Genomic DNA, 27,541 nt, shown 5'->3' on the forward strand with positions numbered 1-27,541 from the left:
CGATCCTCTCGCACAGCTCATTACGTGGGCGGGGGGAGTAAGAGGGGCAGCAGACGTAGAGCTAAGCCAAGTAATAAGAGCTATTTAATATGTTTCAAGTGAAATCCATTATGGGTCAGTCCAGGTTGTATATATGAGTTTTCCTTTTTTTTCTTTTTTTTTTTATTCTAAAAATCTAAAGGCCTTTTTCATAGTTTCTAAAATAGAATTATGAATATTTGCGTAGTTATTAAGAATTCCTCCCTTGCCATAGGCATACCTAATTTCTTTTAAATTTATTTTTTGGTGGGGGGGCAGGTAATTAGGGTTTTATTTATGTATTTATTTTTGATGGAGGTGCTGGGGATTGAACCCAGGACCTTGCGAATGCTAGGCATGCACTCTACCACTGAGCTATACCCAACCCCTTCGAATTCTTTTTTCTAATTGCTCTGCCTCCTTCCTCAATAAACAACCAATCTTTATTTACTTGGCCACTTCCTGTTGCGGGATTTTGTGCGTGTGTGTTAATAAAAGACTAGTCTCCTTTATCCATTGATGGTATAGCTACCCTTTGCTTTCACATATCCAGAGAGCATGTTCCTTGGTGTCTTATTTGTTGTGATGGACACAATCTGCTTTTAAGATGTTTGGGGCTTGAAGTAGGCTGGCCCACGGGTGGTTAAGTATCTATTAAACTTAGACTATAAACTCTACAAAGGCAAGGGCTAGATTTGTTTTTGCCTACCATTATATCCATAATGCCTAACCTTGCACATAGTAGGCACTAAATAAATATTTATTGAATAAATAAATGGCACACTTTCTGGATAGCTTATTAACTGGCATTATAGCGTATTATGAATTGGTCTTTCTTTTTCCTTATAAATGCAATTTTTGTTACATGATTCTTAGAGGTCTTTTACATTAAATTCAATTTTCAATCTTTTAAATTAATCCTTTACGATCTTTTGAATACAAGGCTGTGTTCAGCATCGTGTAACACCCTCCTCACTAAGCACGACTATCTTTGGGAACTGCCTTCCCAGGAGGCCTATTTCAACACCTCTGTCTCTCTTTTTTTTTTTTTTAATTTTTATTGAAGTGTAGTTGATTTACAATATTAGTTTCAAGTGTACAGCAAAGTGATTCAGTTATACATATGCATACATATATATTTTTTTCTTTTCAGGTTCTTTTCCATTATATGTTATTATAAGAACTGGAACACAGTTCCCTGTGCTATACAAGAGGTCCTTGTTTATCTGTTTTATATATAGTAATAACATGTCCATCTTTTTAAATGGCTTATCTTTTTAAACAAAAACATAGGTGTATCATGTCCCCACATCTAAGATCCAGACGGGCCTGCTTTATAAAAGGATCCCATACCTGGGATCCCATACCTGGGAAAGATGTAAAAGTCTGTGTTTGGGGGTGGGGCTCAGGTGCCCACAGAAGGGCCATTATATTATAGCTGATGGCAGAACACACATTGGATAAACCTGGAGACCATTGCTTTTAGAAACGGCCAGGCATTTTGGGACACACAACCAGATCATCTGTGCCTTCAGGGCTGCCCGTGAATTTTGAAACTATTCGATCTCTAAGAAAATTTTGAAAAAAGAAAAGCTAGTCACCTTTCCTAACTAAATTGCAGTCCACACTTAAAACCAGGAGACGGTACCTACTGTTAACTACGGACGCCATCCTGGGTCCACGTGTATTCTACAGAATCTGAATTTGAAATAAAAATTCACTATTACAGATCTCTCCGGGATTCACATATGATTTTATGTATACTCATATATTATACCAAAGAAATACTCTACCAGGCAAGAAGCACATTTTTAAGGGGTTTAGTGAACTTTAGACAATAAAGCTTACCCTCAAAACATACAAAAGTTTTTGTCTGGGCGGGGGGCACGCAGCTCACTTAAATAAAAGCTTCTCTTGTCTCGGTTAGTGTCACACTCAGTGAGAGTCTGGTGTGAAGGAGAACAGGGCAAACAAGGCTCTGAAGCGGAGGAAATTCCTTTTTTTCTGTGACACCGCTTTCCTCCCCTGTTTTCTGAAGGAAAGCTCAGATAACTGTGAACTCCAAGACGTGGTTTATTTAGTAAGATGAACTTGCTGATCTCCAGAATATTGGCGAAGTCAGCAGCCCTCCTTGGGAGCTGAACCCTGCAGTGTTTCATCAGATTTTGTTCTAAATTCTGCGATTGCTTTCACAATGAACCTTAACAGATTCCTGGATACAGAAGGAGGAGCTGGAGGGGTGTGGGAGGTAATGGGAGGATTAAGTGAACATGCCCCCCTGCAATCTCCGTAGCCTCTTCGAGCAATGGGAATTTTTATTACATTTGGAGTCTTTAATACGCCAAACAGAAATAATAGCTTAGCTGAACTGCCTAGCCTGGGTGTCTGCAAAGTCTGAGTCTAATTAATGACTGCTGAGGCAAATGATTTTTTTTAAAAAGCTTTTCTGCTTGCTACAGACACTACAATTGATTCTATTTCTGTTTCCAGGCCTGCCAATGTGAATGGTGCTCAGAATGCCATCTTTTATAGATTCAGTCCTAGAAAAGAGGGTGGGGGAAAAACTAAGGGGATTTTACAAGAAACAGAGCCACAAAACTGCCCACTTGTCATGCAATGTAGGTCACAAGGCTCTGCATTCCCGGGCGCTGTTTTACAACGAATGCATATGCACAGCACGGCACGGGACACCATGGGAAACGCGACAAAGGGGGCGGTCTCTGTGACTGCACAATTCAGCACATAGCCTGAAAAAGACCCCCAGGTCCACAAGTCCTTCCAACAATTAGTGCCACTGGAGTTCCCGGCAGGGAGAGTTGAAGGTGCAGGAGAGAACAGGGCAGGCTCCGCAGAGAAGAGAGGACTGCAGCAGAGCCTTGAGGTTGAGAGAGAAGCTGAGACAGAATTCAGATGGGGCAAAAGAGGAGAGGGTGGTTTCTTTGGATCAGAGACAACCTGATTTAAGAGAAGGGCTACTGTTGAAATACCCCCCCCCACTCCTCCTCCCCCACTAGCCCTGGAAAGAGAGTTAGTTCAGTAAAGTCAGGTACTTCCCAGGACTACGGGAAGGTGGTGCAGGTTCTGATTGGATGAAAACCTCTTGGGGTTTTGGAAGAGTAGGTGGGAGGGAAACCAGGAAGACGGGCTCTGGTCAAAGCTTCACTAAGGCCTGGGCCAGATCAGGGGCTCAATTTCTTTCACCTTCCCATGCGTGGGAGGGAGAAATCAGCACAGGATTTGGTTTTCATAAATAAAATAAATATGTATACATCATAGAAAAGATTAATTCCTCAATTTCAGGGATCTTACAGCTTCCTTGACAACAAGGATGTTCGTGCCAAAACTTGCAAGAAATCCTTGTAAATATAGTTGTGTTTGCTCAAAACTTGTTTATTGTGAATCAAACATGCAGAAAGTCCTAGGCATTGACTCACCCTCGCGTTTTAATAGGAAGCCCAACGCAGGCTTAAATATTTATCCCAGGGAAATTCTCCTAGATGGGGATGGCTTGGTGCCGGTGACCGGGTTCTCCTTCTCAGAGGCAGGGTGCTTGGTTCCAAGCACCGCCCTCGATGGCACATGAAGTGGGGATGGGGAGGGGGGGAGCAGCTGGCATCACGGTAACCAGGCCAAGTGCTGGGATTCAAAGCTGCAGACTCATTTCAGTGTTAATCTGAACGCAGCTTTCATGCAGGTTCCCATTTCACCGCCTGCAGCACTTTTGAAAAAGCAAACAAAGACCCAGGAGCCTCGCTGGCCCTCGGCTTCATATTTTCACTTGAGGGCTGGCGCGACACTCACCAGTTGTGGTCAGTGGAAATTCCCCGAGGAAGCCACATTAAGAAAAGGCAAAGCAATAGTTTCTTCCTTTACAGTTTTACTGGCTTAAAGGGCTACAATCTTCCAACCACCCAAATTTTGTCTTAGAATTTTATCAACTGTATTCTGCAAAAACAAGTAGGAATTCTGTCCTGAGCAAGTGTGGAAGGGAAGATGTTCCTTTCAGCCTGGGCCACAATGCCAGATCCTCCTCATGGTGGAATTTCACCCACTGAGCAGAAACTGAGATTTTCAGAGGCGCTCTCCATCTAACAGGCAACAGCAAAGAGCTCTCCTGCCCACCCATGGTGCACACAGATCAGAGCACCCACCTGGGTTCAGGTCCTGCCTTTGTTATAACTGTGACTGTATCAAGTCATTTCACAATTTTTGGTGCTCAGGGTCCCCCTTCTCTGAAATACAGAGGGCTGCTTTCTGGCCTACCCATATTATTCAGTAGAGCACTGTAGTCATCTCATCAGGGGTGTTAGAGACAGAACAGAGTCAATACTGGATCACCACGCACTGCTGAGTGGCCTTGGACAAGGTAACTAATTTCTCTGACCTTGTAGTATCTGCGTCTCTGGAAGGAATACCGACATCTACCTTAAATGGTAGTTGTGAGAATTTGATGAGATGCCTACATGAAATGATTTGCACAGTGTCTAGCACCCAAGAACTCACTAAATGATGACTTTTCTTATTTGTACCTTCCTAAGGAAATAGAAGTGGGAGAAATCCTGGGCTCATGGAACTTGATCCCAAGCCTGCTCTCCCTCTTAGAGCTCTGTGCTCTTGGGCAGTTATCTGAGCCTCAGTTTGTTCATCTGTAAAATGGGGATATATCCTTCACAGGGTTGTTAGGATTTCTACATGGGATAATATTAATGGGGATAAAGGAACAATGCTTGGCCCCCGAATAAGTTGCCTACAGGTTTTGGTTTCCTTCTTCCTTCTCCCTGTGTCCAACTGGTGGGAAATTAAAACAGAAAACACGTGAGGACACTTTGAAAAATAACATATTATGAAATCCGACACATAAGTACTTCTTCCTTAAAGTAGAGAGGACTGAGGAGCAATGAAAAGACCAAAACACAGGAGTCAGATTAAGGAAGCAGAGAATCTGGGGACCTGGTGAACCCATGCCTTGGATAATCAGCTCCTGCTAATCCAGTGGTGATTTTCCATTTCCTCACATTCATGGCCTAGAATTGTGGAAAGAGCAGGCTCTCTGGACCTGGACATTGGTTCAAATTCCCTGCTCCATCATTATGAGTGGGCAGACTTGGGGCAGTTTATTTAACTTCTTGCACCTCAGTTTCTTCACTTGTAAAATGGGGATAAGCCCTTCTTCAGAGATTAGATGTGGACGTGCTTAGCAGAGGAGCTGGTAGAGAGACATGCTCAGTAAATCATAGTAATTCTTCTTCATCTTCACGGGCCTCTTTATTATTGGTCCTGAGTGTTCATTTATTCGTCATCCAAAGGGGTATGGATAAAGCACCATGTTCTCTGGATTCCGAGAGTCTTGATTTCAGGCATGATTGTTCCAGTCCTGGGCTCTGTATCTGGCTATGGTTTCCCATTGCCCTGACAGTAAAATACCATGGCTTTCAAGGCTCCGTGTGATTTAGCCATCGCTTGCCTCTTCACTTCATCGTCTGCCATTCTCCACCTTAGGCACTGCTCTTCTTTCATTCTGTTGTACAGCATCGTAGGGTTCTGCTCTGCCAAGAATGTTCTAGCCATGCTCTTTCGAGGAACAGCTCCATCTCATCTTTCAGGTTGTCTCTTCAAAGGACCCTGAGTTCTTTGTCAACCCCTTTACCCTTAATCTCCATAGTATGTTAACTTCCTATATACCATGTATCACAACTTTAATTGTACATATTTAACTGTTGACTTGTTTTCATGTGTCCTCCCTCACTAGATAGTGAAGTCCACCAGGACAGGGTCTCTACCTGCTTACTTGTAACTGAACGGCCGGAGTCTACCACAAAAGGTTTGCAATGAGTATTAGAGGAATGAATTAATATTAGCCCCTGCATCTTGATTTGGGATTTAAAAATAAGGTCACGATTAAGAGGTACAAATGACTATGTATAAAGCAAATAAGCTACAAGGATATAGTGTACAGCACAGGGAATATAGCCAATATTTTATAATAACTTTGAATGGAATGTAATCTATAAAACTATTGAATCATTATGCTGTACACCTGAAACTAATATTGCACATCAATTAGACTTCAATAAAAAAATAAGGTCATTATGGGTTGAGAACTTCATGAACTCTCTGGACTTATTGAAAGCTGCTCTGCACTCTTATTTTGGATAATTAGGCCCAGTCTATTTTATTACGAGAAAAATAACCAGCCACAGAGCAACATTCATGGGAACACACAGGAATAGATGCTTCAGATAGGGGGAGGGGGAACGAGAGCTTTCTTTTCGGTATCCAGAAGGAGAAATGAACCTACTTCTTAAAAACAGCCAACATTCAGGCCATAATTATTTCTGTCTGACTTAAGAAAGATGAGCCGTGCTGTGCTTGTCCCTTTTTTTCTGTCCAAGCAAACGAATTAACAACTGCAATAAACATGGGTTTCAAGTATGGGAAGGATGGAAACCAGCATGACTCCCAGATAAAAGCTCACAAGAATGTTATCATTCAGCTAAAAGTTTGGAGTCTCAAATTTTTCCCCCCCATCTTGGAAGACCTTTTCACTAAAATTTCTTAAACAGCTTTGGAGTTATTTCCATCTGGGGATAGCAGGGAGAACTTCACAAACACCAGGGCTCCGATTGAGCTGGGGTGAGTTGCTGAGGTTGAACTATTCAAGGACAACAGCAATTTATGCAGATAAAAATGCTCAGATGATTTGGGTAAGAGCCAACTCTTGAAGGATGTGGCACATGGCTCATAAGAACAGGTAAGAGTTGTCCCTGTTCAGAACCCAGCCATCTGAAGACAGATCTCCCGCAGTGACCTCATGATTTGGCTCCTGCCTCTGGGTCTCCCCAGCCTCCCTTCTATATACACGAACACTGCCAACAGATTCTCTTCTTAACTATCTTTTGTTAGATGTTCAGAATGTTGCCGTGATGACAGAACGTTGTAGTAAAAACTCCTTCAAGGCTCTTGTCAATCTGCTTCCAATCCAATGTCAGCCTGTTTCCCATTACTCCTGACCCCTTTACCCAAACTCTCCCATCATCAGACAGGTAGATATTATTATTATTGTCTTCGAAATATGCTTTGCTGTTTTCCGGACTTTGGGTTGAGATCATGTCATTACCTCTCTGGTGCTACCCATCACGCATCCTTGGTCTCTCAGGAATTCAGGTCTGCCCTAGCTTCTCTCTCCAGACTAGCCCCACTCGGAGCTTCCACAGGACTCATGACCAGGCCCAAATCCTGCCATTAATCATCTATTCAAATCACTATTTGGCTGTTGTTCTATACGGTTATACTTCTATAGTTCTTATTGCTTATGTTGTCAAGTATGCCACCCTGGCTCCAGAAATTATTTACAGCAGGGGTCCCTCACCTGGGGAATCCATAATTGGGGCTGATATTTCTCTATCCTTTCAATAATTTTCACTTTCTGGTGAAGGTAGTTTGAGTGGGTTTTTGTTCCTTGCAAACACATCTTAATGAAGAAGGCTGTCATATGTACACATTTAAGATGGAAATTCCCAACCTGGGGTGGAATTACTTTTCACAGTTCTCCAAGCTTAAGGTCACATATATCAACGTTCTGAAATTACACCTGGGGCACTAATTAAAAAGTGCAGATTTAAAAGATGCAAATTCCTAGGTCCCGCCCAAACTGACTGTGACAGAGGTTCTTGGGGATACGGCCTGGGAAAGGGTTTTGTAAACAAGATTCCAAGGGTGATTTTTACGCATATCCAGGAACATTTAGAGGATCAGGAAGAAGCTGCCATTGATGTTTCTCATATGATGGTGAAGGGACGTGGAAGAGGAAAAAATTCGTATGCTTTGAGGACCGATTATATGCCTGGAAAAATATTAGGTATTTTCACTAGCGTTATCTCTTGTAATCCTCAAACAAGCCAGTGATATATGTCTTATCATTAATTCCTTATACAGATAAGGAAATAAGTGAAATAACTCATCCAAGGATCTATAAATGATAAGTTGTTAGGCCAGCCTTTGAACTCTGCACTAGCCAGCTCCTAAATTCTTGCTTCTCACACCGCTGGGGTTACTCTCCACTCTGCTGGGGTTCTGAGCTAAACCTGGAGGGAAGGAGAGCGAGCACATCCATGTAGAAGGTTTCCTAGGTTATTGTAGGGGAGCTGCGCAGATCTTGAGTCCCTGGTTGGTAGCCCTTAGATCAAGACACCGTTGACATTTTAAGGGGACAGCGATCCTCTGAGCTCTGAATTTGCATCCTGGACCCCAAGTCTAGAGCCTGGTGAGCTCCAACCAGAGAAACCACTGGCTGTCTATCTGGTCCCCCAGCCTAAAGGTGGAGGCTGTGGCCCTTGCAGACTTTATAACAGGAGCAGCACACACACAGGCCTTCTGGCCGAGGCTTCAAAGACTAGCATCCTCCAATAGTCCAGCTGGACCAAGGGCCGAGCCTGGGTATGGAAGGTGGGAAACAAAAGTCCTGGAAGCCAGTGTCCTGTTCACTGATCAGGAAGGGGAGATAAAAAAACAAGGCTGGGTTGGAAAAAAGGGCTGTGGACTGTGCAAACCCTGGGGAACATTGAAACACTCATATCTGGGGATTATAGGTTGAAAATCATCTGGGAAGATTTAAAAACTCCTGTTGCAGATAATTATCAGTGGGCAGCCAAGGCAGAAAACCGCTGGTCCAAAGTGACCCCGATGGCCGAGTGATACAGGCTGCCTTCAGATATGCTCTGAAGGCAGCGTGCATCGGATGGCTGGGATGCTGAGGTCTGTCAAGTGCACAGTCCTTCCGGTATGAGAAGTGCCAGGAGTCTGGCTTGCTGCCAGAACAGGGTTCCCTTGCATTTTAAAATTTCCATTGCAGGGTAAAGAACTGGCACAGTAGAATGAAAAAAGGAACACGTGTGAAAGGCCAGAGGGCCAAGTGGAACAAGACAGATACAAAGATTCACAAAAGAGTGTTGTCTCAAGCAGAAGAACACCAGACTTAGAGAGATGGAATGGGGGGTATTTACAGCAGGTCAGGGGGCAGAAGGGGCCCGAGCATCCCGTCTCAGAGGAAGTGCTCTACTCACTGAGTGGATGATGCCTTGCAGGGCCTGAAAGCCGTCATTTACAGGAAACACATGATCCTTACTGTCTGCGATCCGCGCCAGCTGAGAACACAGCAAACACACATGGAGATGGGTCAGGCTTGGATGCGGAGAACTGAGGAAAGCCACTGGGTCCAGGGGGCCTCTATCTACTTTTAGATCCCAGAGGAACTTGAGGGCTTGACTGAGCTCAGGGGCTTCAGTGAAATACCTTCAGTGATGATGAGCTTACCAGTGGCCTCTCTGGAACAGGTCCGCAGGGTCGGTTCCAGCTTTTACATTTGTTTTAATACTTGTCTCCTTGGGAGCAGAGGTAAGAATGCCTAGCTAGATGAACATTTGGCTTGGGTTGATATATTTATGGATTTGGGGGCGGGCCATTGGCTCATTTTTCTCCCATTCAACCACATTTCTATTGGCAACTGTGTTTGAATCAAACAGAGTCAAGTTTCCTTTCAGAGCAACTTTAAAAATAAATTCAAGCTTTGGTGTTGGGTGAGGCCAATGAGTAACTTTAAAAACAAATTCGAGCTTCGGTGTTGGGTGAGGCCAGCGAATGGCGACCCTCATCTTTCACTCAAATGCTCTTTGAGGAAAGGACCCTTGCGATAGGTTTGGCTGTTCCTGCTTTATGGAGCAGAGGACTGGAGAGGAGAAGCTGATATGTGAGCTTTTCCACTTCCAAATCTTTGTCTAGTTCCGTGATTGCCACAGTTATGGTCACCATTGTGGTCAGTGCCAGGATTTTTACTGATTGCAAAAGTAACACATAGTCATTGGGAAATTTAAAAAAACCAACAGTGTTGGAAAAAAGAAAAAAAGTTATTCCTAATTCATCTATTTATCTATCTATTATCTATCCATCCATCCGTCAACCTTCTATTATTGTTAATTTGATATATATATATATATATATATATAGTCTTTCATACTTCTTCTATACAAATATACACATTTTATTTAAAAAGTGGACTTCTACTATTCCCACAGTTCTGTAACCCTATTTTACTCATTTAACAACATATCATGAGCATTGTCCATGTTAGTAAAACAAAAAGAAGTTATGAAGAACATTTAGTTAGGTTGCCAACAAATTTTCACAGTTTGTTTATATATACTTGTAACATACCTTTTTGCCCACTTGCCAATTTTTTCCATTTTTTTTTTTTGGTGTTGAAAATGCACTGCATTTTTAATGGGGGGAAAGGAATGTTTGCCATTTAAGTAAGGCCATCAGATCGGCCAAATTAAGTTTAAAACAAACAAATTTTACAAGTTAGTTTAGTCTGTTGTGACATCTTGGCAATTTAACGTCTATTAAGAAAGATCAACCAAAAAAGATGCTGCCGGGATGGTCTGTGTTAAAGACCCTCAAGTGCGTTAGCAAATGGGTTCACATCACTCACACATCCAATAATTCCTTTCCCGCTTAGTATTTCCGGAAAAATAATCTATCTAAAGGGTATTCAGGCTGCCGACGCATCCTCTGCACTGAGTGCACACGCTTTCTGTCAGTCACAAGCTTAGTCTGCTCCCAAACCTGAGCAAGTTCACAATCGTACCTGTGTTTCATTGAAATCCTTCACGCCGACACAGTAAACGATTGCACCGAGATCTCGAGATCTGTTGGCCTGGGCCAATGAAAGAAAGGACGTTACAGGGCAGCAGCGGCGAGCATACTCCTTTTGGGTCAGGTATTTACTGAGCACCTACTGTGTGCCAAGGGACCACGAGGGAGACAGTAATCCTTGTCCCCAGAGAGCCAGTACTCCAGCGAACATCCCCCTCTAGTGTAATATGGTGGACGTGAGGAGAGAGATTAGTCTAATGGGACGCGTTGAGATAGAGCCACAGAAGTGGAGTCTCGATGAAGGAGATGATGAGTCTGAACAACGAGGGGAGGAGAAGGGAGCTGCTGGCCAAGAAAAGTCACATTGATTATTCCGAGGAAACGATAACTTTTTCTATTCCTCTGATGGGTTTTTATTGGCACACTTTCTCCCTTTGTAATGGCAGCGTGCTCTAATGGAAAGGATGTGACATTTGGAACCTGAGATACCTGGGTTTGATGCTTGGCTCTGCTCTGTAACTTGTGTTGGGGATTCAGTGAGATAATGTACGCAGAGCTCCTCACAGGAGGCCTAGAACAATGCAGATGCTCACGGATGTCAGCATCCTCTGTGAATAAATAAAAGCCTTTTTTACTTCCATAGAAGACACTGGGTTAACGGTATGGAAGTATGGCCCTTATTTGAGTAGGTGAACCCATGACCTTCTCTACTATTAAGTATTGAGAGGGCAACATAAGGAATAACATCCAACTTTGGGCTTGATTTTAACACTTCAATGGCTCTGGTATCTGATTTCCAGCTTCTTCGTTTCAGAAGAGAAAACAAAAATTGGAAATCCTTGGTATATACAGTAGGTACTTAATAAATAATTAATAGTAAACATATAGTAGGTGCTCAATATATGCATATTAATTTGAATTGTGTCCTCACCCCCCCACCTTAGTACTCAAACCCATTTGTGTCTAACATTGAATTTTAGAAGAAACAGAAACATACATCTTTTTTCTTTCATGTTAGAAATATTTCTTGCTGCTTTCAGGATAAAATCAACTTTTAGATGGAGTCTAGCCCCAGTCTTATCTGCAACAACTTCTATGTCTCTTCTCCTCTAGCTGGACTTTATATAGAATGATCAAAACTGGCACAGTTTATTTTCTTTATATGTCTTGAGCTTTTCTTTTCTTTTTCAGATCTCCTCTTGCGATTAGCATTGGTATTCTCAATATTTTTCCAAGTTTGTATGTGTCATACCTAAAATTCTTTTCCACTAACCTCTATTTTAAGCCTCTGACACCTATCATTTATTTTGTATTCTGTTATTTCCTTATTAGGGTCTTTTCTTTATTTGACTGTTTTTGGGCACCCGAATAAGCCGTCGTGCATTCCCATTATACAGTTAGTTTCGACTTAAGAACATAGAAATGTATTATTTTCCAAATGCTCAGGGAGTCCCTGTCACATTCCCACGTGTGTTTCTCCATTGTGAATTTTGTACGGTTAGGGGTAGAGGGGCAGTAAGGCGTTAATTAATTAATTAACTTAATTTCCTCATGCTCTTTGCCAACAGAGGCTTCAGAAAGCTGAACATCATCACATGGGAAAGCCCATGGGGGCAGCAGCTATGTCTGACTCACCAGTGTGTCTCTAGTGTCCAGCCAAGTGCCCACACAGACCGAGCTCTCAGTTAACACTGAATGAATGAATACGTGTACACTTGTGGCTTGTCGGGGAAGAGCTTGAGGGCTAGTGATGATCGGATTGACTCCTCCCCCAGAGACCATTATCTCCTTCCCTCCCAGCCTGTCTTTTTCCTTATTATGTTTCTTCCTGACTTGGCTTGAATGGCCTCTGTGACTCATGAAGCTTCAAAACATTCCCTTGGTTGACGATTTTCTTGGGCCACTTATACAGAGAGCTTAGATCTGAAACTTGAAAGAATTTCCTAAATATAAACCTCACTTTTCAATTCTTGGATAAACTTCTTTTTCGGAATCTCTTTATACAAACTGACAGCTTTATTTAGAGAGAATTCCTTTACTTGCTTTGAAGAGTGCTTTTTAAGAGCATAAAGAAAGGAAAGAAATATTGATGGAGAGATGACAACCTACTTTGCCACTAATTAATGTTCAAGTTGGTTTTTAGTGTTAAAAATCTCAATGATTAGTAACATTTTGACAGAACTGGTTCTTACCTATTTCAAGTAATTCTTTCCCCTCCAATGTTTAGTAGAAATTGAGAGAAATATCATACCAGTGGATTTGCTGAAAAGTGACATACAGTGCTTCAAAACTGCTTTCCACGAAGGCATGGCAGATATACTTTATCACTCAAAACACAGAGTGATATGCAGATATTTTGAAAAGGGAAAAACACCCACCATGTATGAGACATGAAAATTCACCTTAAAAAATGAGTCATTATTATTATTTTTCACATATGAGACAGTATTTCATCCAAGGAATTTACAAGGAACACCTGTCCTTTTGCCCGAGGGGAAAGACAGCAGCCCATTTCCGAAGGAAGGAGCCCTGTTTCCACGTCTCCGTTTGGACAGACGCAGGCCAGGCTGCCACTCACCTCCCTCTCTGAGTAGAAGAAGAGGTCCTCGTGCAGCTCTCCATCGGTCAGAGCGATGATGACGCTGGCTGTCCTGTATCCTGCTCGGGCAACAGAGACCCGCTCAGTCCCTCCCGCCCCACCGGACGGAGCCCCCCTCTGCCCGGGGAGTCCGTCTCTCACAAGCTCAGTCATCTGTGGTCAGTGCTGTGAGAACCAGCAACTTTTCTCTGGGGACTGGAGGTAACTCCGGCATGAATAAGAAGAGCGTGGGTGAGGTGCTAAAGGAATAAGCTTTACTTTTGGGGGTTTCCAAATCTTATCCCCCAACAAAAGGTCAATCCTGGTGAAATGGTCACCAGAGTAGCCCCAGTGACTCCAACTGGACTATCTCCTTATGACAGTCGACGTGACTCTTGCCAAGGTCCGGGGGCAAACTCTACCACCTCGGCCCTTCATGTTATTCTTAATTATGTGCAAGGCTCCTTGAAGAGTTTGGCAAAGAGGGACAGTCATCATGATTTACAAGCTGACTAGAAGTGTTACAGCAGTTGGCAAAACCTACTAGAATTCTTGCAGTGCTTTTTAACCTTCTACTAACACTGCTGATGGCTGACTTACAGTAACAAGGGTTGGTGTTCAGACAGGGTCTGTCTTATTTGTTGAAGTTTGGAGTGAAATAGGAGATTTTTTTTTCTTTCTTAAAGCCTTTACTTTTGAGAGATGACAGAAAAATCTTCCAGGTACACAGGGAAAAGTAATACACCTCTACAGGCCTAGGAGAAAAATCCTCACTGTAACACTGACTCTCTTTTTAGAGATTTGTCTCAGATAAAGAAATGCTATCATGAAGGATAGGATAGTAACAGTAATAATAGCTAAAATGGTAATAATAATAAGCATTATTTCTATGTGCTAAGGACTCTATTAAGTACATTTTATGCTTTTTTTCCATTTAAATGAAAGAAAGTTTAAATCAAACTGATATCTTAATCTAAAATCATATCCACTCATAGTAATGAAGAGGCTTGGAGCTCAGAGGACAAGAAAATTAAATTTGACATAAAAATCTAAGACTTTAAGAAAAAATCCAAGAATTTCTTAATCCATCCAAGTATTTATTAACCTAATGAATTCAACATGCAAAACTGTTCATGGACATTACAGACTGTGGTCCATAATGAGATCTTAATTACTTTTATATAACATTTTTTGGGAATCATCAGAGCAGTAGAATTTGACCTGACACCTGCCATTTTTCTATGCATTCCTTCTCTGGAATAAAGAGTGTGCCCAAGGGTTACAGGCAATATCATATGTATCATTTGGAACATGAAATTACTAAGGCATTTTCAGAAGCAAACACTGGAAAAAAACTAAATAATTCATAGCGGTGATTCAAAATATAGTCTTACCTTGACTGTTTTCATAATAAATCTGCTCACTGGCCTGAAAAACACATGGAAGACCCATTAGACATACAGTCACTGTTCACTACTACAAATGCCATATTGGGCAGTGGGCTGTTGGATACACAGCCTGGGGTCTTGATTTTTCTATGTAATTCACCCAAGTTTCACTCAGATAACAATGGGTGACATTCATCTAATGTTACCCTGACCTTTAACTCACATACTTAGAACAGGGATCAATATCTTACTTCTCATAGACTGGGCCTTGATTTCCTTAAGATTGAAGTCATTGGAATTGTCCCATCCCCTGAAGAAATATGCAGTAAAGGGTACCTTGGGAACAGAGAAGGCCTGTGTGTGGCATGATTCACGAGTGTCAGCCAAGCATTAGCTAAGAGACCCTTCATCAGTGTCAGGGAGGGAGGAAAGAATTTTATTTCTTCAGCTTTCCTGGATGGAGTTATCATGTACACGCTTATGGGAAAATTTTTTTGACTCTTGCCATTGGGTGTTACTCAGTGCCCTTAATATGTGTGCCTTATCTCATCAGGCATTCCTGTGTTGATGTATCCATTATCACACGCTATATTTGGAATTTAAAACTTTTTTTAAATTACCCTTTCAAATCCTTCATGCATGTAAGTGTCTCCTCCTGGCAGAACCTTCTGGAGTTCTTCTAGGCCTTGACGGATCTGTTCTCTGAAATCCAAAGATACCCTGTTAGTCTTGTTAGAGCATTATTTACTTTGCTGTTGGTAGTCACATGCGTTAATCTTTTCTTATCTCTATAATGCCCCGATCGTCCCCCAAAAGCTTATCAGCGTGAAAGTCTTTGTGATAAGTTACCCATTTAGAGTCAGCCACAGGGTAGAATGAGTGTGATTTCAAAGACTGAGGGAAAGGACCTTTCTTTAGGAATCTGCATCTGCTCGGGGAAGTTTTCCATTTCCCGAACAGGACAAAGTTTTCATTCTACACTGGAAATGAGTCTTAAGACAGAACTGCTCCTGAGAGGACACAGAGCAACTTAGGCAATTTTACATCAAGACACGAGGTCTCATGTGAATGAGAAAGACTCAAGGACCAAGAACACAGGGCAAGGCCACCACGGGGACCGCAGGCGGGAGGGGCAGGCGTCCGCAGAGCCACCTCTGCCACCAGCATGGTTGTGCCAAAGGAAACATGTAGCCAGCTTGAAAATAAAGACTCAAGCAATCTGCGCTTTCCAGGACAACCAAGAGTGTGGGCTGGTGCCCCTGTTTTTTTACTTTGGTTGCTCAAGGTGGTGGTGGGGCAGGAAGAGGAAGTGGCTTATGGTATTGGGACACGGTCCGACGGCAGTGGAAAACGGGAGTGGTTTGGGGACCAATAGGAATCTTTGTGGACCATTCCCTCTGGGATGGATGATGTCCACATTCATGTTCCTGTCTTTTAAATTGCTCCACACTGTGCTGGAAAGGGCAAGAAAGTTTAGTTTCTGAAAAAAATATTAACATTATTGATGAGCAACAAGCCCACAAAGGATTTGAAATTGCCTTTCTCCCACCGGGGTTCCTTTAAGGGCAGAGAGATGCACAATTTAAATTAGGTGGAGAAATTCCTTCAGAGGAGGAAGAAGGCCTCATTGAACATCCACTATGCACAAGGCTCTGCTCAAAAATTTCTGACTTCATCCTCACATTAAAGGTGAGAAAAAACTTGGGTGCAGAGAGGTTAAGTAGAAGAGCAGGGACTTGAGGTCAAATCAGCCTGACTTAAGAAAAAAACAAACAAAAAACTCGCCTGGCTTTTTACTTTTCCAAGCAGCCTCCCAGCATAGAATGGTGCTGGAGAAGTGGGAAATTTTCAATAACAGCTGAATTAGTGAACAGCACTGGCAATTTCTAATGCCGTCTGAGTACTCACACTGTGCCAAACTTTGTTCAAATAATATATATAATTAATCCACTTATGCCTTACAATAGCTCTTTGAGGCGGATACTAGTGTAATATTCTTTTTACAGATAAGGAAACTGAGTCACAGAGAGGCTAAGGAAGTTTCCCAAAGCCCCTCAAATACTAGGTGGCAGAAATGGGATTTGAACTCAGAGGCTTTGCTCTCAGTCACTATGATAAATTGTTTCTCTCTTGAATAAATGAAGGACGGAAAAGGAAAGGAAGGAGAGAGGGAGGAAGGAAGGAAGGAAGATTTATTACTGGTCTATTCTGACAATTGCTTAAACAGGAAGTCCAATGTAAAATTAACCTTTCATAAAACACGATTTAACGGGGTGGCCCTCGGTACAGTTGATCACCAGGTTGTCAGAGGTTTTAAAAGACAAACTGAAAAGGGTTCAGCCCGAGCCTGTCCCAGGCCCGGGCTGCTGACACATCTTAGGTGGCGTATTTAAGGCCAAGGAACTCAGACGTTGGGAAATATACTGAGTGTTTTTCTGCCTGTCTTGTCAGTGCCCAGATATCAGATCCCCTGCCCAGCTGCCCAGATCAGAAACTGGAAGCCTTCTTTGACCCCCTCTATTTTGACTCCCCTCTCTCCTTCTGCTCCCCTCCATAATCCAATGGTTGTACTCTAAACGTATCTTGAAACTGACACCTCTTTGTCTCTTCTGCCAACCTCATGGTCTGGGCCACCATCGTTTCTCACTTAGACCATTGGGAAGGTCACTGGCTCTCTTTGGACTGCTTTCTTGCGTCTCTTCCATTCAATCTCCACATGGCTGCCAGAGTGTTCTTAAAATATGGATCAGACCCTTCATAGCAGTTGATTAGACCTGGGATAAAATCTCATTTCCTTGCCATGACCTTCAAGTGCCCGCATGGGATGGTTCCTCAGCTTCCCGACAGCCTCATCTTGCACCACTCTGCCCCCATTCCCTTCACTCGAGTCCCACTGGTCTTCCCAAGCTCCTTTCTCCAACAGGTGCTTCCCACCAGCAATCACTGCTGCCTAGGGGCTGGCGATGCTTTCTGCCCAGCTCCTCACTGGGCTAATTCTTACCCAGCCTTCAATCCCAACCTAGATACCAGTTGTTCAAAGTAGCCTTCCTTGACTTCTCCAGTTCAAATTAGCTCCCTCAGTCAGGTTTTCATGTGGCACCCCACAATTTTTGCTTTATAGCACTTAGGATATTTTATAACAACTAACCTTGATTATGTGATTATTTGCTCAGTTTAGTTTAGTTAGTCTGTTTCAATTCTAGACTTTAAACTCCACAAGGGCTGGGCCGTGTCTGTTTTGGTCTCCATTCTATCTTCTGTGTCTATCATAGTCCCTGAAATGTTATAGACATTCAACAGATATTTGCTGAAGAGGTGAGAGGAGGGAATAAGCTTCACTTGGCCATGTGGACGGAGGCCAGGCAGGAGCTGACCTAGTACTAATCGACGGTAGGCAGGTCTGGGTCCATGTGGTTACAAGTCATTCTCTGTCTTGTACCTCTTTACATAACCCCCAATATTTTAATAAATCCCATTAAAAGGCATAGCTTGCAGGGAGGGTATGGCTCAAATGGCAGAGCACACGCTTAGCATGCATGAGGTCCTGGGTTCAATCCCTGGTACCTCCTCTAAGAATAAATAAATAAATAGACCTAATTACCTCCCCCCACAAAAAATAAATCTAAAAATAACTTTAAAAAGGCATAGCTTAATTTCAACTCCATCATTTGGTAACAAGAAAGAGCATATATCTGTGCATCAGAAGGAGGGTTAAAGATGAGCGCAGAGTCCCCCACGGAGGCCATGATTGGGAGGGGGTCGCTTTGCCCTGCAGGTCAGAAGTTCCATGAGAGGGACAGCAATGACAAGGTGGCATGAGGGTGAGGCTGGGATAGGAAAACTGGGGTTTGCTCCTGAACACACAGAGGTGGCACCCTGTAACCATTCAGTATAGCTGGGGGGGCACTATCGGGGAGGGGACTAATTTCTGACAATCAGGTGGGTGGAGATTGGGCATTCAAAGTAAATGTGAACAACGACAAAAAAGGAAATGTGGCCTTATCCTTGGTCATTGACTAGGGAGGTTTGGGACATTTTGGTAACACTAAAATTGGAATACTGTGCTAAGCCTACAACTTAAAAAAGAGGATTTGAAAAAAGGCATACCGGGGGTGTGGAAAAGGCTCCTTGGCTTGTCTGTGTTTCTCTCCTGCCAAAAAAGTCTGGGAACTGGGGTGTTTTCTCTAAGCCGACTTCCTTTCCTTTACAAGTATTTTCTTGAGCTTTCTATTTTTTGGTACCAGAACAAGCAAAGGCTGTTTTGGAAACTGCCCTTATCCTTGGCGCTTTGTGTCTGACAAGATATGAGCTCACTAGTCCCACGCAGTGGCCACCAACTCCCCGTATAGCACCCCGACTTGGTGAAAGATCAGATGACTTGTGGCCCCACCTCCCTACTCCATGCGCCTTCTCTCAGCACCCACCACTTCGACGCAAATCAAATAGACGTTTTCATGGAAACTGTGGGTCCGTTTTAATTCCGGAACAATAGAACTATTAACGAGGGTCTATTTTTTTTAATGCTCTCTTAGAAATGAAAGAAAACTGGGAGAAAGATCTTTTAAAGAGGTGATAAGAACCTCTCCTCTCTGAGGACTTGGTTATTACCCAATGAAATGTTATCTTCCTGGGAAACGAGAGAGTCTGGGGATCCTATGAAAAGAGGCTGCTGTTAAGTCTCTCTTCCTTGGTGATTTCACATGTCTGCCAGTGTTTCTACTCAGAAGTTAAGGGTTTCCAGGCCACATGTCTTGTTTTCCTTTTGCAACCTCTGCAACACTTAATGATGGACACAGAGTGGGTGATTTGTTCTTGAATGAATGACTCCAGTTTGGATGCATGCATGCATGCATCCATCCATTATTCATGAAGCGTGTGCTGTGCACTGAGCACTATAGGGTATTGCTGGGGGTAGGGGTAGGGGTAGGGGGTGTGGGGAGCCAGTTACAATGCCTGTTGGGCTTTCTGTTGCCCTGGAAAATTTTCTACACTTCTTGAAGATTACTTTCTGGGATTCCAGTTGTACTGTGACATCTTAATATTTGCTGATGAAGACATTAAAGATGAATGCACAGAAACACGTCAAGAGGCACTTCCACAAGGTTTCTCCCCAAGTACCCCAGCGATGTTCCTACTGCAAAATCCTCCTCGAGGTTATGCAAGGTCTACCACATTTTTGGTCTATAAAAGCAGACTCCACCCCCCCACCCCAAACTGAACATCGGCTCTTCATTGTTGACATCTTGTCTCCTAGTAAAAGAGTTTCTGTGGAACTAACTTTTCTCACATGTCCTCCAGTTGTTGGCTTCAGAGCCTCAACTTGTATAGTAAACACACAGCACTCTTAACCACTATTGCTACACTCACAACATTTCCAGATGTCTTAGGGCTCCCATATTGGCTACAAACACATGGCATGAACAGAAGAGCAAAGGTTAATTAAAGACATTTTGCTGCCACTTTTGGAGTCGTGAAGTCCCACTACCAACTCCAGTCATTTGCTTATAATGTGTAAAAATCATGTCTTTTTGGGGACTTTAACCTAAGGATAGGCCACTACGATGAATGACATTGAGATGCATGTGGAACCAAAGCTTCTTTGCTATATTTTTTTAACTGAGGAATAATTTAGATACAGTAATGTGTAATTAATTTGCATTATAATTGTCAAATTTATTTCTATAAAGTTGTTCATAACATTCCTTCATTATCTTTTAATATCTGTAAGATCTATAATAATATTTCCCTTTTGTTCACATTTTAGCAGTTGCTGCATGGGTTATGATATTCATCTTTATTTTATAACAGCTGATAATATTAACCATATGTTAATATTAACGTAGTAGGCCACTTTTCAAATAATGGCAGAACCCTTTAATGTTACACTTCCATGTAATTCCCTCTCATCCTTTGTGCTATTGTGGTCATGTCTTCTACTTCTGTATATGTCATACACTCCACAATAGGGTGTTAATTGTTTCTGTCTTAAACAATCATCTTTGTATGAAATTAAGAAAATATTTATCATTTCAGTACTCTCCCTTCCTTTTTATGTAGCTTTAGTTTACACCTGGTGTCATTTTCCCTCTGAAGAATTCCTTTAGTACGTATGTATGTATGTATTTATTTATTTGTAGTGCAAATTTGCTGATCATGATTCTCTTAGTTCTTTCTAGAAATGTTTTAATTGTGCCTTCAATTGGATATTTTCACTGGATACAGAATTCTAAATTGACTATGTTTCCTTTCGTCTCTTTAAAGAGCTTGATCCTTTTGTCTTCTAGATCGCATGTGGTTTTTTCCTGATGAAAAGTAAGTGATTTTCATTGCCATTTCACTGTGACATGTCTTTCCCTTTCCCTCTTAGATTGCTTTCAAGGGTATCTCTTTATCCTGTTTTTCAAGAATTTGGCTACAGTGTGCTTAGGTGACTTAAAGAAAAATCATTTTTTTTTTGGTATTTGTCTTGCTTGGGGTTTTTCAAGCTTCTTGAGTCTGTGTGCGGAAGAGCATGCTTGGTACTCCAATTACACACACATTAGACCATGTGATATTATCCCACAAATCATAGGATCTGGTTCATCGCCCACCCCCCATCATTTCCCATTTTCTCTTTCAGTTTAGATAACTTCTCTTAACTTGTTTGTAAGTTCATTAATCCCTTTTCTGCAGATATCATGTTTCAGTCCACAGTTTTCACTTGGCTTTTCCTTTGAGTTTTCTTTTTTCTTTTTCCTGATATCCCATGTCTTCCTCCATTATATTCACCTTTCCCTATAGATTCCTATATGTTTATAATAGTTGTTTGAAAGTCCATGTCTACTAATTCTAATAATTGAGTCACCTGTGGTTGCTTCCATTATTGTGCTTTTCCCTTGATTATAGGTTACATTTTCCTGCCTCTTTCCATGTCTCATAATCTTTTAACTTGTATTTCACACATTGCGTATAAAAAAAGCAGTGGAAACTTAGGTATAATATTGATTTGTTTTGTCTACTCACTGCAGAGGATAAGCCTTTCATCTTTGTGAGCTCAGGTCAGGGGCTGAATACTTAGATTCCCCCTTGAGTTAGGCTGACCTTGGGCTGGGCTACAGCTTTAGTTGAAGTGTGTTCCCTGTTATTAGCCCAACTCCCAGCCTTATACCTTGCCCTGTCTTTGTGATCTTTTCTGTATTTGAGGTGGGAAGGAGTTAGGTACAGCTTCAGATATTTTGGCTTGACCTTGGATTCAGCCCTGGTAGGACTCCAGACTCCAAGCATCGTAAGTATCCATCAGATGATGTGATTTCTCTCTACTTCTCAACAGCTCCTCTACTGCTACTTTTTTGGGAAAAATGCAGAGGGGTGGGTGAGGAGGAAGAGCTGAGCAATTTCTTTTTTTGATTGAGGATCTTTCAGATAATGCTTCCCTCTGGCATACATCATTGTCTAAGGTTCAGCTGACTTTTCCTCAGCCCTGCAGTCTCTGTCCATGGCTGATCTACATTTCCAGTTTCCCATACCCAGACCAGACATCCAACTCCAAGTATAGAAGCTTTTGCAGATCTCTGCTCAGCTATCCAGGGCTTATTTCTCTCTAATTCAGTTCATCAGTGCTTCCTGTGTGCCTTCTAGCCCCATAGAAACATATGAATTTTATTTTGTCTGGACTTCTCTGGTTGACCATGGAAATGAAGATTTTTCACATCCCTCTACATCCTAACTAGAAGCAGACATTCTGTAAAGGGTTTTTCTAAACATTTGTGACTACACATTTGTTTCAAGTCAGGAAGAAAAATACTGGAGATGATTACCAGCATATAAATATACTTTAGTATCCTTTTTAATATTCTAAAAAAAAAATCCTCTGTGACCCTTCATCTCCCTCAAGCTATTGACCAATTCATTTGCCTTTCTCTTCAAAATACAGCATCTTTAAAGAGAACTCACTTCCTTACTTCCCTAGTTTTCCTGGTAAAGACTTCAAATGTGAAGTGATCTTTGACTATCTATCTGTTTATAATGAATGAGTGAGACTAAGATTTGCTGGATGCTCTGTGTGCATGGTGGGGCATGCCAATTGGTGAATGACCCCCCTTTAGTCGACAGGATTTTTTGGTTGAGGACCCTCAAATATCATTGTATGTCCATTTTCCTGCTCTGAGATGTTTATTTCTACAGAGAAGTACTTTTTAAACTCTTTCCTTAAGTGTTAGTTCTGGAATTGACAAGGGGGAGGGTTGGAAGTAGCAACATTTGTTATGCGCATATCGCCGTAATCTACCATGTCTGGTGTCTGTCCATGAAACAATTCTTGTTCAATTTTGCCAAAGAATGTGCTTCTCTTTTCTGGCGGAGCTGGAAAAAGGGTAATTTTCAAAGTGTAGTGGAAGTAAGTGGTTCTAAAGGTTGATAAGCTCCTTGGATAAACTTTTAAACAATATTCCAGTCTTCGAAGACCCTGTAGCCCTTCCTTGACTCTGGCAGTATCTGACAGCTCCAGGTTCTGAGCTCCAGGATTCTGCAAGGCTAGAAGGCTTATCACCCTTCAGCATCATTTCTGCAGGATTATATTTGACTTTTTTCCACAGTGCCTATGTCATTTGCCACTCCCCATCTTCTTTCTGTCTTCATCTATAGCGCGCTTATGGTTTAAATATTTCTTAATTTCCTCAAAGATGGGCTTTGTGGTTTTGTTTCACCTTCTCCTGATTTTGGGTGGTTTTTTTTTTTTTCTTTGCAAGAAAAGGAGCCAAAAATGTCTTTATCCCTCACTTTAAAATTGGAAGCCCTCACCTTTTAGCCCATTGTGCTGTGACTTTGGTCTCCACGATTCTGCTAAAACTGCCTTTGTCAAGGTCCTCAGTGATCTCCACATGGCCAATCCACTGGTCACTTCTCTGGTTTCTCCTGACTCAACTTCTTACAGCATCAGACACAGTTAACCTCTCCTTCAACTCATTTTTAAAAAAATTTATTATTTTTTTTTATTTTTGAGGATTGGTAAGTAATTAGGTTTGTTTGTTTGTTTTAAAGGAAGTACTGGGTATTTGAACCCAGGACCTCATGCATGCTAAGTATGCACTTTACCACTGAGCTGTCCCCCCTCACCACTAAACTCTCCTTCAATTTAAAGTGCTTTCTTCCCTTGACTTCCATTGTAGCATCCTCTCTGATCTCCCTCATCAGATGTTCTTTCTCATATTTTTGTATAGGCTTTTCCTTCTCTTCTGAAACTTTAAAGACTGGAGTGTCCCGGAACCCAGATCCCCTTATTCTCACACTTTTACTGTCTTACGACGGCAGTCTCATTCTTCCCGTGGCTTCAGTGCCATTCATGGGAGCACGGAATTTGGAGGAAGACAGACGGGGCACTGAATCTTAGTTCTGCTGCTTCCGACACATGTCAGCTCTAGATTTCTCAAAAGTAAGATGAAGGTGTGGAATTATAAGATCTACCAGCTTCCTTCCAGCTCAGTCTTGCATCTGATTTTCTATGGGGACCAAAGGTTGAGCAGAAACAGAACCCGGGAACCTCCCGGGAACTGGCTACACTGGGCAGGTAGGAGTAGTCCACAATGTGACACAGGGTCAAGTGCAGACCAGTGACGGGAGCCCATCAGGGAATTCCCAGATTCCTACACTGCTCTAAGCTGGTGCAAAGGACGGGACTGATGGTTAAATCACAGGGGAACCTGACTTTACACAAACCCCTCTTTACACAACTCTATTTTGGTTGGTTGCTCATTTGTGCAGTGGTTTTCACCATGCAGTTTCCTACAGCACTGCTTGGCTTTTGAAACAAATCCCGTTAAGACCTTCTCCATCACCGTCCCCTCCATTGAGTCATGTTTTGCAGGAGATGGAAGTGGTGGAGAGTAGGCTGTATATTCAGGGTTGCCCAAGTAGGTAGCTTCATCTAAGAGAACCTTCAGTTCCATGTTCCTCTTAGTTCAATAGAAACTGGGTCCCACCTGGTGCTGGTGGCATCTAAAATGGTCAGGGTGATAAACTTGAGCTTAGTACTACTGACCACAGCTAGTGTTTGAAGGGGCATAGGCAGAGCAGCAGCCTGCCAAGTTCTGTGCGACTCACACTGCGGAGTCCAGAGCCACCTTCTTGAATATGGATCGCCCTAGGGTAGATGACAGACAAGAGTCTGCTGCTCTGGTCAAACCATATCTCTTTAGTATAAGCTGGAGAAGGCTACAGTTTTCTCCAAAGACAGGACTTCCTTGTCACACTTTGGAGTCATATTGGGCGGGAGGTGGGAGTAGGTAGGAACATATAAGGTCCACAGCAGATAACCCAACCCACAAGTCATACGTGGGTACGACTGTTTGAGAAGAGTTGGGGGATCATGCAAGATGTTGGTAGGACACGGGGCAATGAAAACTCTTACAAATCACTAATGGGAGGGTAAACTGGAGCAGCCCCTTGGGAGAACAATGAAATCAAGCCAAGCGAAGTTGCATATTCACATACCACAAGACCTAGCAATTCAATCCCTCGTTACATATCACGATATAAGAGAAATCTTGCTTCCCACCTTCCGAGAGACAGGTACAAAGATGTTCTTTGCAACTTTGTTTATAACAGCAAAAAGTTAGAAATGAGCAAACTGTCCATTAATAAGAGAATAGATCAGTACATGATGGTACATTATTACAATAGAATGCAATGCAATAGAAAGGAGACATTAGTTAAAATGAACCAAGCCTAGCTATATATATCTACATGGAAAAAGTCTCAAAAACATTATGCTAAGTGTAAAAAGCAACCTAGAGAAAAACACATACAATAACTTTCTATAAAGCTTAATATGAAAAATGTAATATATTGTTCATGGGTATGTAAAAATATACAACAGCCATTAAAATGATAACCTCCAAGTTCAGGATAGTAGTATCTCTGGTAAGGAGAGAGGAATAGGGTGTCAATACGTGTAACATTTTACTTTGTAAGCTTGGTGGTGGAAAATGAAAGTTTATTATCCCTTTTTGGTGTACTTTTGTTATACTCAAAATATTTAATAATTAGAAAAACTTGTTGAGGATGAGTAGCAAATGCTGAACCACACAGTTCATGAGGAGGGATTCTGAACCTATTTAGGGCAACACTAACTCTAAGGCTCAAGTCCCCACCTGGAGGCCAGTGGGCTAAGAGATGATGGATAGGTCTGATGTTGATCAACAGTGGGTTTTTTTTTGGTAGGACCACAGAAGATCTGTTGGTGTTGGTTCTCTAGCTTCGGATGAGAACTCTATCATTGATTCTGAAGTTTGCCTTGCTGGCTTCATCCAGGAAAGAACATTTCTGTGTTGTCTCTACTACAACGGCAGTACCCAGACTTGGTATAGGACAGTGTACGGTACACAAAGACACAGAGGATATAGTTTTTTTCTAAAATTTTTGAAAGAACTCAGCATGCTTTATATATAAAATCAAACACCGGTATATTATGAAATAAGGTACAAATGCACGTGCATTTTTAAAATGAAAGGATGTTGGAAAATTTCTTGCTTTCAGTGAGCCTCTGCAAACTCTGCCCTAGGATCTATGGATATGCCTTTATTTTTTACTACTAACAGGGGTCCTCCAGAGGGAGAGTGTGGGAAGCAATGGACCACACTACTCTCACAAATCAGCCTGTTCCCAGGTCTACTGAATTAACCAACCTTGAGACTCGATACGAGAAACCCTTAGATAAACTTCCTCTAGAGACACTGCCTGAGTGAGCCTGTCTGCAGGCAGTCTCGCTAGAACATTAGACAAAGGAAAGAATAACTTTTGCCTGGCTTCATGCTGAAGCAGTATTTTCTACCCATATCCCTCTACATAGGGATAGACCAGTCAAAGGTTAAAAACTTCAGAGGAGGATGCGAGTCAGGGAGAGCTGGGGACTCACTTTTTGAATTATTCTTGGATATGCTGTGATGATTTGAGTGGGTGTCTCCAAGGGATTTGGGGTGATTCCTTAGCTGTTTGTTAAAACCCCAACAACCACCACAATAGCAGCAACACTATTTACTTTGTGTCTGGAATTGCTAGTCCTGCCAACAGTTCTGTGACGTAGGGACTGTCATTATATTCACATGACAGCTGAAGAAACAGGCACAGAGCGGTACGGACCTTTCCAATGGACTCAGACCCCGTGATATTATCTTTCAGTCAACAGGACAAGAGAATAAACCAACACTCCCCTCTCTTTCTCTTAATCTTTGCCATCAATTCTTCTTGTATCTAAATGAATAGCACTTTAAGATGGAACGAATCCAGGCGCTTTCAAGCACAAAGTATCTAAGACTCTGTCTCTCTCTTGTTATTTTTAAATTTAGAAAAAGAAAAAGCGTTTAGAACTATGTCTCTTGGTAATGATAGCCTGTAATCATTATGCTCCAGGAATCAAGCGATGTGTTCAGAATATGTCATTTTCCCCTGTGATACTAATAGCAAAACCACACTCTCGACCAAAGCAGAGGATGACCGAGAGGGTTAGAGCAGTGTGGTCTCTTGGTTTCTGCTTAGCAGTCTGAGCCAAGCATTCTTGGCTTTCACTCCAACTCCTTAAGCAATAAGCAAGACGCTCAGCCCCTTCACCGCATCTGAAAATGCTGATCCTACCTCTGTGCCTCTTTGTGAAGAGTATTTCCAAGCTGATGCTGTTAAAAGGCCATGAAGATAAAGTGCGTAAAGGGCACATGCTTTCAGGGAACTGCTTTCTGAAAGAAGTCAGAGGGTTTGGGGTGGTGAATTGCGTATGCTCTAAGTCTGTTTTCATCTAAACCTGTATATAATAGTAAAATTGTGGGCAACCCTATAGTATAGTGATTAAGAGTATGGACATTGGGGCCATGATGCCGGGCCTCAAATCCAGGTCCCTACACTTTCGTGACAAAGTGGCTTGAGTCTTCTCTGACTCCGT

General features: G+C 42.2%; 1 protein-coding gene across 2 annotated transcripts in view; it reads right to left on the minus strand.

Annotated features, from left to right (window-relative positions):
- The window catches only part of ANTXR1 (ANTXR cell adhesion molecule 1), a 217,688-nt gene that overhangs the window by 150,693 nt on the left and 39,454 nt on the right, over positions 1-27,541 (minus strand). For both annotated transcript variants that reach the window (XM_006201540.3, XM_072937608.1), the window contains exons 4-8: positions 15,255-15,336; positions 14,641-14,674; positions 13,247-13,326; positions 10,661-10,729; positions 9,081-9,161 (exon numbers count right to left, since the gene is read on the minus strand). In XM_006201540.3, coding sequence (XP_006201602.2) covers positions 9,081-9,161; positions 10,661-10,729; positions 13,247-13,326; positions 14,641-14,674; positions 15,255-15,336 — 346 coding nt within the window. The remainder of the gene's footprint in view (positions 1-9,080; positions 9,162-10,660; positions 10,730-13,246; positions 13,327-14,640; positions 14,675-15,254; positions 15,337-27,541) is intronic.

Source organism: Vicugna pacos, chromosome 15 (genome assembly GCF_048564905.1).
Source record: "Vicugna pacos chromosome 15, VicPac4, whole genome shotgun sequence".
Classification (NCBI taxonomy): Eukaryota; Metazoa; Chordata; class Mammalia; order Artiodactyla; family Camelidae; genus Vicugna; species Vicugna pacos.